Source organism: Dermochelys coriacea, chromosome 16 (assembly GCF_009764565.3).
Source record: "Dermochelys coriacea isolate rDerCor1 chromosome 16, rDerCor1.pri.v4, whole genome shotgun sequence".
NCBI classification, from domain to species: Eukaryota; Metazoa; Chordata; order Testudines; family Dermochelyidae; genus Dermochelys; species Dermochelys coriacea.
Window position 1 is genome coordinate 445,893 of NC_050083.1, and position 12,937 is coordinate 458,829.

The window sequence follows — 12,937 nt, forward strand, 5'->3', positions numbered from 1 at the left end:
AGACTGTCACGGTAAGAGAAGGCCCTTACACCGGCAGACAGTGATTTTGATTTCTTTTTTTATACCTCTATAACTAGCTAAGTGATAAGAATACACCTAAATTCTTAGAGAGTATAGGCCTTTACAGACAGGCCTGAATATCTATATCCTAACAGGGGGGATCTGATAAGTCTTCATGTATGTTAATGGCTGTTGTTATGAGTACTGATTGATGGTTCTTCTTGTCCACTGAAGGTAGGACAAGAAGTATATGTCTAATCTGCTGCAAGGGAGACTTAGGTAATAGGAAAAACTCTGTAACTATAAAGGTAGTTACAATCTGGAATAAGATTGTGGAATCCCCATCGTTGGACGCTTTTAAAAATAGGAGGGACAAACACCTGTGTGCAGGGGGCTGGAATTGATGATTTCTCAAGGTCCCTTCCAGTCTTCCATTTCTGTGATTGTGTAAAAGACCTGTTTAACTCTTCCCGTGATCTTTGTACACGTTTGGGGAGTCCTTGATTTTGATGGGTTCTGAGCCCCTCTTCTTTGAGACAAGCCTCAGTCTGATTATCACAGGTGTTGATAATGATATCCATGATGAGTTACTGTTTACCGCAGTGTCTTGCTGATCAACTGTCATGATCCTAGTATGCATCTGTTTTGGGTTTGTGTTCATTTCTGCTGTGCAACATTTGTGGGTCACGTTCTGTTTAACAGTCTCTAAGCAGCTAATTATGGAAACAAAACTTGGTTTTTCTGGGTCAGTCATTTTATCCCACTTGAAGAGGCCTCTTCATGCTTGTTGAACAGATACTCTGCTTCATGGAAATACAACTCTAGACAAGCTAAGGCATTTAATAACCTCTGCAAAGCTGAACTGTGCACCTCTTTGGAGTTCTTGGCCTTGAGCTCTCCATCCAAGCCACTGAAATGTTCAATAAAAAGGATGAAATATGCTCCCTTCCAGCTAAATAACTAACATAAAATGGAGATGACATGATGACACACTGTGGATTCAGTGAAGGATTAATCAGCCCAAGGTAAAATTATTTCACAACCTCTCTTCCATCAGGGCAGAGAGCAGTAGAAACACAGTCAAGTGCAAGTGTCTCAGGCACCTGAAGGTGTGTTGTGTGCTGCTTCGACTGAGCTCCCTTCTGTCATGCTTCTCCCTTCTGTAAGGCACTCATCTGCTGCCTTCCTTTGTGGCAGCTTGTCATAAACGTACAGCTACGGGCAGCATAAAATCCCTCCTTTACCTGTAAACGGTTAAAAAGCTCAGATAACCTGGTTGGCACCTGACCAAAAGGATCAATAAGGGGAGAAGATATTTTCAAATCTGTGGGGGAAGGTTTTTCTTTGTGCTCTCTCCGGACAAAGAGAGGGACCAGGCGGGGGGGGGGGGGGGAACTCTCTTCTAAACCGTACCAAAAATAAGCCTCTAAAATTACAAATTGTAAGTATAGCCAAAAAAAAATGCATTAGTTTCTTTTGTTTTAGCTTGTGAATTTTCCCTGTGCTAAGAGGGAGGTTTATCCCTGTTTTTTGTAACTTTAAAGTTTTGCCTAAAGGGGAATCCTCTGTGGTTTTTAAATCTCATTACCCTGTAAATTTACCTTCCATCCTGATTTTACACAGGTGTTTCTTTTACTTCTGTTTCTTTAAGGAGGAAAAAAAAAAAAACCTTTATAATCTGATGGGTTTTTAGGACACTAAAAACCAAAGGGTCTGGTCTGTGCTCACCTTGTTTACCTATCTGGTTGATAGATTATTCTCAAGCCTCCACAGGAAAGGGGGGTGAAGGGGTTTGGGGTGATATTTTAGGGAAACAGGAACTCCAAATTGTCCTTTTCCTAAATCTTTGTCTAACTCACTTGGTGGTGGCAGCAATACTCATCCAAGGACAAGGAAGGATTTGTGCCTTGGGGGAGTTTTTAATCTAAGCTGGTAAAAATAAGCTTAGGGAGTCTTTCATGCGGGTCCCCACATCTGGACCTCAGAGTGGGGAGGGAACCCTGACACGGTGTCGGAGTTGGGATTATTTTAAACCAAAAGTACAGACCTAAGGAGTTTAAAAACATTTTTTCTTTTGACAGGTTTCAGAGTTGCAGCCGTGTTTGTCTGTATCCTCAACAAAACGGGAGTACTTGTGGCACCTTAGAGACTAACAAATTTATTTGAGCATAAGCTTTCGTGGGCTACAGCCCACTTCATCAGACGCATTGAATGGAACACACACACACACACACACACACACGTGGAATTTGCCATACAAACTGTAAGAGGTTAATTAATCAAGATGAGCTGTTATCAGTAGGAGGAAAAAAAACTTTTGTAGTGATGATCAAGATGGCCCATTTAGAAAGTTGACAAGGAGGTGTGAGGATACTTAACATGTGGAAATAGATTCAATATGTGTAATGACCCAGCCACTCCCAGTCTCTATTCAAACCCAAGTTAATGGTATCTAGTTTGCATATTAATTCAAGCTCAGCAGTTTCTCGTTGGAGTCTGTTTTTTGAAGCTTTTCTGTTGCAGAATTGCCACCCTTTTACTGAGTGGCCAGAGTGGCTGAAGTGTTCTCCTACTGGTTTTTGAATGTTATGATTCCTGATGTCAGATTTGTGTCCACTTATTGTTTTGCGTAGAGACTGTCCGGTTTGGCCAATGTACATGGCAGAAGGGCATTGCTGGCACTTGATGGCATATATCACATTGGTAGATGTGCAGGTGAACGAGCCCCTGATGGCATGGCTAATGTGATTAGGTCCTATGATGGTGTCACTTGAATAAATACATGGACAGAGCTGGCATCGGGTTTTGTTGCAAGACTAGGTTCCTGGGTTAGTGGTTCTGTTGTGTGGTGTGTGGCTGCTGGAGAGTATTTGCTTCAGGTTGGGGGGCTGTCTGTAAGCGAGGACTGGTCTGTCTCCCAAGATCTGTCAGAGTGAGGGATCATTTTTCAGGATAGGTTGTAAATCTTTGATGATGCGTTGGAGAGGTTTTAGTTAGGGGCTGAAGGTGACACCTAGTGGTGTTCTGTTATTTTCTTTGTTGGGCCTGTCCTGTAGTAGGTGACTTCTGGGTATTCCTCTGGCTCGGTCAGTCTGTGTTTTCACTTCAGCAGGTGGGTATTGTAGTTGTAAGAATGCTTGATGGAGATCTTGTAGGTGTTTGTCTCTGTCAGAGGGATTGGAGCAAATGCAGTTGTATCTTAGAGCTTGGCTGTAGACAATGGATCGTATGGTGTGTCCTGGATGGAAGCTGGAGGCATGTAGGTAAGTATAGCGGTCAGTAGGTTTCCAATATAGGGTGGTGTTTACTAGCACTGTAGTGTCCAGGAAGTGGATTTCTTGTGTGGACTGGTCCAGGCTGAGGTTGATGGTGGAATGGAAATTGTTGAAATCATGGTGGAATTCCTCAAGGGCTTCTTTTCTTTTCCCCTGCTGATAGTCGCTCATTTTAATTAATCAACCTCTTACAGTTTGTATGGCAAATTCCACCTTGTGTGTGTGTGTGTATGTTCTTACTATATGTTCCATTCAATGCATCCGATGAAGTGAGCTGTAGCCCACAAAGCTTATGCTCTAATAAATTTGTTAGTCTCTAAGGTGCCACAAGTACTCCTGTTTTTTTCTTTTGGCTGCTTGGAAAGCAAGGAGGTGGTGGTTGTTGTGTTTTGGGGGTTTTTTTGTTTGTTTGTTTGTTTGTTTTTAAAGAACACTTTTGGGTTGTGTTGTTTTTGTTTTTTTTAAGCTGAAAGCAACTGGAGCTTTTTTCTTTGCCTGAAGGCAGAGTAGTTAAGTCCTGCAAGGAAATTCACAAGCTCTTTTTTTTTTTTTTCTTTTCTTTTCTTCCCTAGCTCTCCGGTTAGGCCAGGCTAAGCTCAGAAAGTCTAAAATCTCTCACACTCACACTCACACAATGTCCAAAAAAACCTGAAATTAGCCAGATTTAAAGCTGAAAAAAGACGGGGAAAAAAAAACTTTTAAAAAAAAATGGCCTTAAAGCGTTTTGGAGTTGAAAGCAGAGGAGAGAAAACGGGCAAAACGCTTGGAGATGGAGTTAGAGCTGAAGCTTTTAGATCTGGAAAAGGCTAAGATGGATCTACCGAATAGCCCTAACAATTCTTCCCCAAAAATCCACAAATGGGAGCAACTATGTCCACAGTTTAACAAACCAGTGATGATGCTAAATATTTCATTGCCTTTAAGAAACTGCACTCTCCATGCAATTCCTAACGATCACAAAATGACCACATTGGTAGCAAAATAGACTGAAAGAGCTCTAAACATATTCAACAAGATGTCTATTAAGGATGCTTCTGACTATGGTAAATTTAAGGATTTGGTTTTAAAACAATTTCAAATTACACCTAAAACTTGCAAAGTAAAATATAAAGCCCTTGAAAGAGGGCCTGGACTAAGTAATGTGGCTTATATAAACCAAATGAAGGATCTGTTAGATAAATGGGTTAAAGAAAGGGGTGTAACTAGCTTTGAAGGAATGTGTGATCTGGTTGTCAGATAAATGGGTTAAAGAAAGGGGTGTAACTAGCTTTGAAGGAATGTGTGATCTGGTTGTCCAGGAGCAGTTCCTGACTGGCCAATAATGATGTAAAACAGTGTTTATGGAATAAAAAAATGAACTCGGCAAAAAGTCCTTGCTTCTTATGCTGATCAATATGAACAGTCCCAGACGGTCAGAAAAGCGGGGGAAATCGGAACAAAACAGGTGGAGGTAGCAAAGAGGAAAAACCCTGGTCGCAGTTTGGACGGATACCAGAATGGACACCTCAAGACCACACCATACCACGGGGGGCAGCTCAAGGCCCCAACTACACCCGAAGAAAAACTCCAGACACCTTATCGTCCCACCACACTATTCTCCAGCAACCCACCTCGCCCCAGTGACCAGTCAGCTAGAGGACATTTTAAATGTAACGGGCTGGGGCATGTGAAGGCCAACTGCCCCAAAAACCCCAACAAACTGCAGTTTATTGCACCAAAGTCACACCCAAGATCCTCAGGCCCAGATGCCTCCCACATACCCTCAGAGTGAAGGGACTCTGTGAGTGTGGGCAGGAAGAAGGTCACCACATGGAGGGACACTGGAGCACAGGTGTCAGCTATCCACCAATCCTTAGTAGACCCCAAATTCATCAACCCAAAGGCACAAGTGATGATTCAACCCTTCAAGTCAAACTCTTTTGACTTGCCTACAGCCAAGTTGCCTGTCCAGTACAAGGGCTGCTCAGGAACATAGGCTTTTGCAGTCTATGATAATTATCCCATTCCCCTGGTGCTGGGGGAAGACTTGGCCCACCATGTGAAGCTAGCCCAGAGGGTGGGAATGGTCACTCGCAGCCAAGCTAAGCAAGCCTTCCCACCTCGCTCTGTTCCTGAGCCTTCTATCAGGGCCCCGTCTATGTTACCAGAGACCCAGACTGAAGTGGTAGAACCGGACCCCAGGCCAATGTCTGTGACAGCAGTAGTGAATCCAGTCGCAGAGACCCAGCCAGAGCCAGGTACGGAACCAGAAATGGAAGAGCAACCAGCACCAGAACCATTTCCAGCCCTGAGTCCAGCGTTTGCAACCCCGGCTGCAACCCCAACATCAGAGGGCCCCACCGAGCCTGCCCTGGCGGCAGCAGCTGAACCTGCGCAAGAGGCTCAGCCAGAGCCTGAACCCCAACCTAGCACACCTGCGGAGAGTGGGTCACTGTCCCCGGAACCAGCCCCATCCCCTGCATCGCTTCTCGAGGGACGAAGCCCAGGTCCACCATTGGTGAGGAACTGAGGCCTCGAGCATCAAGGGAACAGTTCCAGGCAGAGCAGGAAGCAGATAAAAGCCTCCAGGGAGCTTGGACAGAGCAACCCACCGCCTCTCAGCTCTTCTAATCGATCCTGGTTTGTGGTGGAACGAGGACTTTTATACAAGGAAACTTTCTGTTGGGCACCGGGAGGACTGGCATCCGCAGAGACAGTTGGTAGTTCCAACTAAGTACCGGATAAAGCTCTTGAGCTTAGCCCACAATTGTCTTAGTGGCCATGCTGGGGTGAACAGGACCAAAGACCATTTGGGGAAGCCCTTCCACTGGGAGGGAATGGGCAAGGATGTTTCTACCTATGTCTGGTCTTGTGAAGTGTGCCAAAGAGTGGGAAAACCCCAAGACCAGGTCAAAGCCCCTCTCCAGCCACTCCCCATAACTGAGGTTCCATTTCAGCAAATAGCTGTGGATATTCTGGGTCCTTTCCCAAAAAAGACACCCAGAGAAAAGCAGTACATACTGACTTTCATGGATTTTGCCACCCGATGGCTGGAAACAGTAGCTCTAAGCAACAGGGCTAAAAATGTGTGCCAGGCATTAACGGACATTTTTGCCAGGGTAGGTTGGCTCTCCGACATCCTCACAGATACGGGAACTAATTTCCTGGTAGGGACCATGAAAAGCCTGTGGGGAAGCTCATGGGGTGAACCACTTGGTTGCCACCCCTTACCACCATCAAACAAATGGCCTGGTGGAAAAGTTTAATGAAACTTTGGGGGCCATAATGCGTAAATTCATAAATAAGCATGCCAGTGATTGGGACCTAGTGTTGCAGCAATTGCTCTTTGCCTACAAAGCTGTACCACATCCTAGTTTAGGGTTTTCACCATTTTAAAATTTAAAATTTTAATTTTGAAATACAACACATTTCAAAACCTTCTAACAAGGTAGCTAATGCACTCTCCTGTAAAAGTTTCCCAAAATCAACTGGTTAAAATAGTCTTTACAATGTAAAAAATATTGTTAGTTTTTATATAATCAGTAGTATATCTAAAGGTGCATGTGTGTTTATTAATTCTGTTTTCTTTTAAAGCTCCAGGAAAAAATCTCAGCCAGCATGGAGCAGGCTGTCCAGCACTGTCTATAATTTGGGGCACATGTCATAAACATACAGCTATGGGTAGCATAAAATCCCTCCTTTACCTGTAAAGGGTTAAAAAGCTCAGGTAACCTGGTTGGCACCGGGCCAAAAGGACCAATAAGGGGAGAAGATACTTTCAAATCTGTGGGGGAAGGTTTTTCTTTGTGCTCTCTCCAGACAAAGAGAGGGACCAGGCAGAAAAAAAACAACCTCTCCTAAACCATTCCTAAAATAAGCCTCTAAAATTACAAATTAAGTAAACTAAAAGCATTTTTTTGCTATATCTTTTGTTTTAGCTTGTAAATTTTCCCTGTGCTAAGAGGGAGTTTATCCCTGTTTTTTGTAACTTTAAAGTTTTGCCTAAAGGGGAATCCTCTGTGTTTTAAATCTAATTACCCTGTAAATTTACCTTCCATCCTGATTCTACAAAGGGGCTGCTTTTACTTTTTTTTTTTCTTTATTATAAAGTTCTGTTTTTTTTAAGAATCTGATGGGTTTTTAGGACACTAAAAACCAAAGGGTCTGGTCTGTGCTCACCTTACCTATCTGGTTGGAAAATTATTCTGAAGCCTCCCCAGAAAAGGGGGTAAAGGGGCTTGGGGGGATATTTTAGGGAAACAAATACTCCGCGTGGTCCTTTTCCTAAATCTTTGTCTAACGCACTTCGTGGTGGCAGCAGTACTCATCCAAAAACAAGAAAGAATTTGTGCCTTAAAGTTTTTAACCTAAGCTGGTAAAAATAAGCTTAGGGGGTCTTTCATGCAGGTGCCCACATCTGTACCCCTAAGTTCAGAGTGTACCCTAACACAGCTATTTATATTTTCCCTAGGATCAGTATCAAGGATATTTATGCTCTCCCCCCACCCCAGCTCAGGAGTCTCTCAGCATTTATTTTATTAACTTTATTGCCAGTGTTGGCTACGAACTGGGCTGTACTGAGTTGTCCTATCACAAGACAGACAGTGAGACCTTTGTAAAAACCAGCTCAAGAGGGAAAGATGAGACTGGTGCTTTCTCAGCCTTGTAGCTTTTGAGCCTTGTTGAAAAATGACAGAGCTTTTATAATGGTGTTACTGTAATCATTGTTGCTGAGGCCATTACATGGAGGGGAAGGTATAGAGCAGATGACCTGTTTTAAATATTTGGAAATAACCCCCACACAAGAGCTTTGAGTGTTACCATGTCACAGGTTGTAGTTCCCATAGAAGCAACTAGACCATTCTGTGTTCTACTCTTGCTATGGGTTGTAAGTTTTCTCCCACTCAGATTAATCTGAAACATGAAGTGTGGAAACCCACAGTGAGCTGTGTTCTTGCAGAGCTTCAAGAATCCTCAGAAGACATGCAAGCTAAATTCAGAGCTGAGAAGCAGAGCCGCAGGCAACTGGACCTGAAGGTTACGGCGCTGGAGGAAGAGCTTGCAGACCTGAAAGTGGAGAAAGAGAACCTGGAAAAGGTAGGCCCAGGCACCTGCATTTCAGGGGAGATGCACCATTCCAGCTGTATGCTAAACTTAACCTAGTGTCTCTGCAGACCCGCACGAGGCGAGCCAAATTTTGGATTGGCAACTCTTTTTCCCTACAAACATCACGGTTTTGGCACATCAGTTCAGGAGTGCACTTACATAGATTTTAAAGTTCCTTGTACGTTAATGATTGTACATAATAGTAATGACAATGAGATTGCCCACAGTGCCCCAGGGAATGAGACACTATCTGGATGCAGTCCAAACCTGTGCTCAGCCATACTGTCTGTTCTCCAGAATCTTGTTGAGAGGAAGAAGAAATCCCTCTTGGAGAGAAGCCAGGCTGAGGAAGAGATGGATGAGATTCGCAGGTCCTACCAGGAAGAACTGAACAAACTTCGACAGCTCCTGAAAAAGGCACGGACTTCAACTGATCAAGCAGCAGCAGAGCAGGTGAGGGGACCTCCTCCCACTGGATAGGTTTGTGTGAGTTCCAACTGGAAAGCCTGTTGATTATAGATTGCAAATACATATTGGATAAAGCTGCATCAATTGCTCAATGAAGAAATAGCACCCTGCTTCGCTAAGGGGATTAGTCTCCAGTGCTTCTCCTCTGCTTTGCTGGCCTGTGTTGGCTTTGCCTTTACCTCCTGCTCCAGGATTCTTACTGATGATTCCAAAGAACTATGTAACCCAGGCAGACAGGAAACTATACTAGGTGGGGAGTAAGGAAGGCTCCTAACCTCAAAACAATGGGCTGTGATTCTGAGATTGGTCTCCAGCCAGCTGTTGTGTCGCTTTGGGGCAACAGGAGCAGCCTTAATCCTGATGGGTGCAAATCTTGCCTGCTTGGTATTGCAGAGCAAATGATGCAGTGATCAGAAGATAGCCAAGAGGTGTACACCCTTATGCCAACAGAGCAGAGTTCCTTTTTAACTAGCCAGAGTGGAGTTGGGGAAGAGTAGAGTTGTTGGTAGAGGGAAGGGTGAACGGGGCTCCATCGCTGTTGGGGACCCTTCAAATAGCAACAGCAACTGGTGAAGCAAGGGGCTGCAATCAAAACCAGCATTAGAGAATTGCCCTCCCATGGAGGATAGAATTGTGCTTTGTGTGGGGAGAAATGCTGCAGGGATAGAACACCAACCCCAAGATGGCAGAACTAGGTAGGAGAGTTTGCCTTGCTCCAGCCCAACCCCAGAATTCTCTGCTCATAAGAGTGAATGTAACTGTCACGTATTGGTAGTTCCCTGCTAATCACTTCTGTTATTTCATGGGCAGCTGTCGCTCATTCAGGCAGAGCTGGAATCCGAGTGGGAAGCAAAATGTGAGCGCATGCTGGTCTCTGCCAAGGAGCAGCACTTAAGGCAGTATCAGGAGGTGTGTGAACAGAGAAACTCTCAACAGCAGTGCATCACCCAACTGGAAGAGAAGGTAGACTGCCCTCCCTTGCTAACCACTTGTTTATACATTCACTTCTCCACCTCCTTCCCACATGCTGTTGTCCTTCGGAAGCAAATGAGAGGGGTGTAGTGGGGAATCACATACCCAGAAGTGCTCTGCCCCCTTGGTATGGCAAGTGTTTTCAGTTTCCTGGCTTCTCAGAGATGATGGTTCCCCTCTTGGCTGGAGGATGTGTCTGGATGTTGCCCCCCTTAACTCCTGGGTGGTTGGGATTAACGCGGAGGCTGGCTGTTGATGTATTTGCAAGGGTTCTGTATGGGGCAGAGAAGGGGCATGCTGACCTCAGAACAGAATTAGCTAGCAGGAAATGCTGCAGCTGATGTCTACTGAGCATGACAGTTTTTCTGAGGGGAAAGGTCCGATAGGTCTGGTGGAAAGGGAATAGTAAAAATGCATCTCTGCTGCTGATTAAATTAAAAAAAACACAAAGAACCAAAAAAGTGCCACCATGGCTAAACAACAAAGTAAAAGAAGCAGTGAGAGGCAAAAGGGCATCCTTTAAAAAGGTGGAGGTTAAATCTTACTGAGGAAAATAGAAAGGAGCATAAACTCTGACAAAGTGTAAAAGTGTAATTAGAAAGGTCAATAAAGAATGTGAAGAACAGCTAGCCAAAGACTCAAAAAGTAATGGCAAAAAAAACGTTAAGAACATCAGAAGCAGGAAGCCTGCTAAACAACCAATGGGGCCATTAGAGGATCGAGATGCTAAAGGAGCACTCAGGGACAATAAGGCCATTTCAGAGAAACTAAATGAATTTTTTGCATCGGTCTTCACAACTGAGGGTGTGAGAGAGATTCCCAAACCTGAGGCATTCTTTTTAGGTGACAAATCTGAGGAGATTGAGATGTCATTAGAGGAGGTTTTGGAACAAATTGATGATAAATTAAACCGTAATAAGTCACTAGGACCAGATGGTATTTAGAACTCTTGGGTGAAGGAACTCAAATGTGAAATTGCAGAACTAACAACTCTAGTATGTAACTTATTATTTAAATCAGCTTCTGTACCAGGTGACTGGAGGATAGCTAATGTGATGCCAAGTTTTTAAAAAGACTCCAGAGGCGATCCCAGCAATTACAGCCCAGTAAGCCTGACTTCAGTACCAGGCAAGCTGGTTGAAACTATAATAAAGAACAGAATTGTCAGACACAGATGAACATCATTTGTTGGAGAAGAGTCAACATGGCTTTTGTAAAGGGAAATCATGCCTCATCAATGTACTAGAATTCTTTGCAGGGGTCAACAAGCATGTGGACAGGGGTGATCCAGTGGATACAGTGTACTTAAATTTTCAGAAAGCCTTTGACAAGGTCACTCACCAAAGGCTCTTAAGCAAAGTAAACGGTCATGGGATAAGAGGGAAGATCCTCTCATGGATTGGTAACTGATTAAAAGATAGGAAACAAAGAGTAGGAATAAATGGTCAGTTTTCAGACTGGAGAGACATAAATAGTGGTGTTCCCAAGGGTCTGTACTGGGACCAGTCCTATTCAACATATTCATAAATGATCTGGAAAAGGGGGTAAACAGCGAGGTGGCAAAATTTGCAGATGATACAAAACTACTCAAGATAGTTAAGTCCAAAGCAGACTGTGAAGAGTTACAAAAGGATCTCACAAAACTGGGTGACTAGGGGCAACAAAATTGCAGATGAAATTCAGTGTAGATAAAAGGAAAGTAATGCACATTGAAAACATAATCCCAACTATACGTATAAAATGATGGGGTCTAAATTAGCTGTAACCACTCAAGAAAGAGACCTTGGAGTCACTGTGGAGAGTTCTCTGAAAACATCCACTCAATGTGCAGCGGCCGTCAAAAAGGTGAACAGAATGTTGGGAATCATTAAGAAAGGGATAGATAATAAGACAGAAAATATCATATTGCCTCCATATAAATCCATGGTACGCCCACATCTTGAATACTGCATGCAGATGTGGTCGCCCCATCTCAAAAAAGATGTATTGGAATTGGAAAAGGTTCAGAAAAGGGCAACAAAAATGATTAGGGGTATGGAACAGCTGCCATATGAGGAGAGATTAATAAAACTGACACTTTTCAGCTTGGAAAAGAGACGACTAAAGGGGGATATGATAGAAGTCTATAAAATCATAACGGGTGTGGAGAAAGTAAATAAGGAAGTGTTTATTCCTTCACATAACACAAGAACTAGGGGTCCCCAAATGAAATTAATGGGCAGCAGGTTTAAAACAAACAAAAGGAAGTATTTCTTCACACAACGCACAGTCAACCTGTGGAACTCTTTGCCAGAGGATGCTATGAAGGCCAAGACTATAACAGGTTCAAAAAAGAACTAGATAAATTGATGGAGGATAGGTCCATCAATGGCTTAGGATGGGCAGGGATGGTGTCCCTAGCCTGTGTTTGCCAGAAGCTGGGAATGGGTGAGAGGAGATGGATCACTTGATGATTACCTGTTCTGTTCATTGCCTCTGAAGCACCTGGCATTGACCACTGTCGGAAGACAGGATACTGGGCTAGGTGGGCCTTTGGTCTGACTCAGTATGGCTGTTCTTATGTATGTTCTTATAATTTTTTGTTTCTTTTTTTCAGCTCTCAGCTCTGAAACACTCTAGAAATGTCGAGGAGCAAAAACGATTTGTGTTTCAGGAGCAACTGGCGCAATTGGGGCCAATCAACGAGAAGGTAAAGGGTGAACACTGAGGCCAGCCCTCACTGATGTATTATCTTGACTGAGGCCACCGATGTTGTCCTATTGAGAGAAGGGGAGAGCTTTGTGTTGCTTCCAGTGGCTGATATGGGCCCAGTGACAGGATCCAGCCCTTCTGCCAGAGAATGCTGCTGCATAGCATCCCAGTGCAGTCCTGTCCCCTCCTTGACATCCCAAGGTTGGGGGAGTCCACAGGCTCTTCCTTCCCAGCATGACTATTGTCTTCACAGGGGTGGGGCGATGGTGGTTGTTGCTGGGACAATTCTGAGGGAGTTTTGTAAATGCCTCAGCTAGTGAAATCCTGCATAAAGCTGCTTTAATCAGGAACAGGAGAAAATTGCAGCTTGTGTGTGTTCTGCCTGTTAGGAGCTCTCTTCAAATGTTAGGCTTTTGGTGTTGGTTTTTTGATTGTCTTTGCAAGAC

The 12,937-nt window shown here is 44.0% G+C and overlaps 1 protein-coding gene across 15 annotated transcripts in view; it reads left to right on the forward strand.

The window, feature by feature from the left end:
• The window catches only part of FKBP15 (FKBP prolyl isomerase family member 15), an 81,483-nt gene that overhangs the window by 60,120 nt on the left and 8,426 nt on the right, over nucleotides 1-12,937 (forward strand). For 11 of the 15 annotated variants that reach the window (XM_043499135.1, XM_038374622.2, XM_038374621.2 and 8 more), the window contains 4 exons: nucleotides 8,215-8,351; nucleotides 8,658-8,813; nucleotides 9,639-9,791; nucleotides 12,397-12,489. In XM_043499135.1, the coding sequence (XP_043355070.1) occupies nucleotides 8,215-8,351; nucleotides 8,658-8,813; nucleotides 9,639-9,791; nucleotides 12,397-12,489 (539 nt within the window). The remainder of the gene's footprint in view (nucleotides 1-8,214; nucleotides 8,352-8,657; nucleotides 8,814-9,638; nucleotides 9,792-12,396; nucleotides 12,490-12,937) is intronic. The other 4 variants (XM_043499137.1, XM_043499138.1, XM_043499134.1 and 1 more) reach the window with 1 other exon arrangement.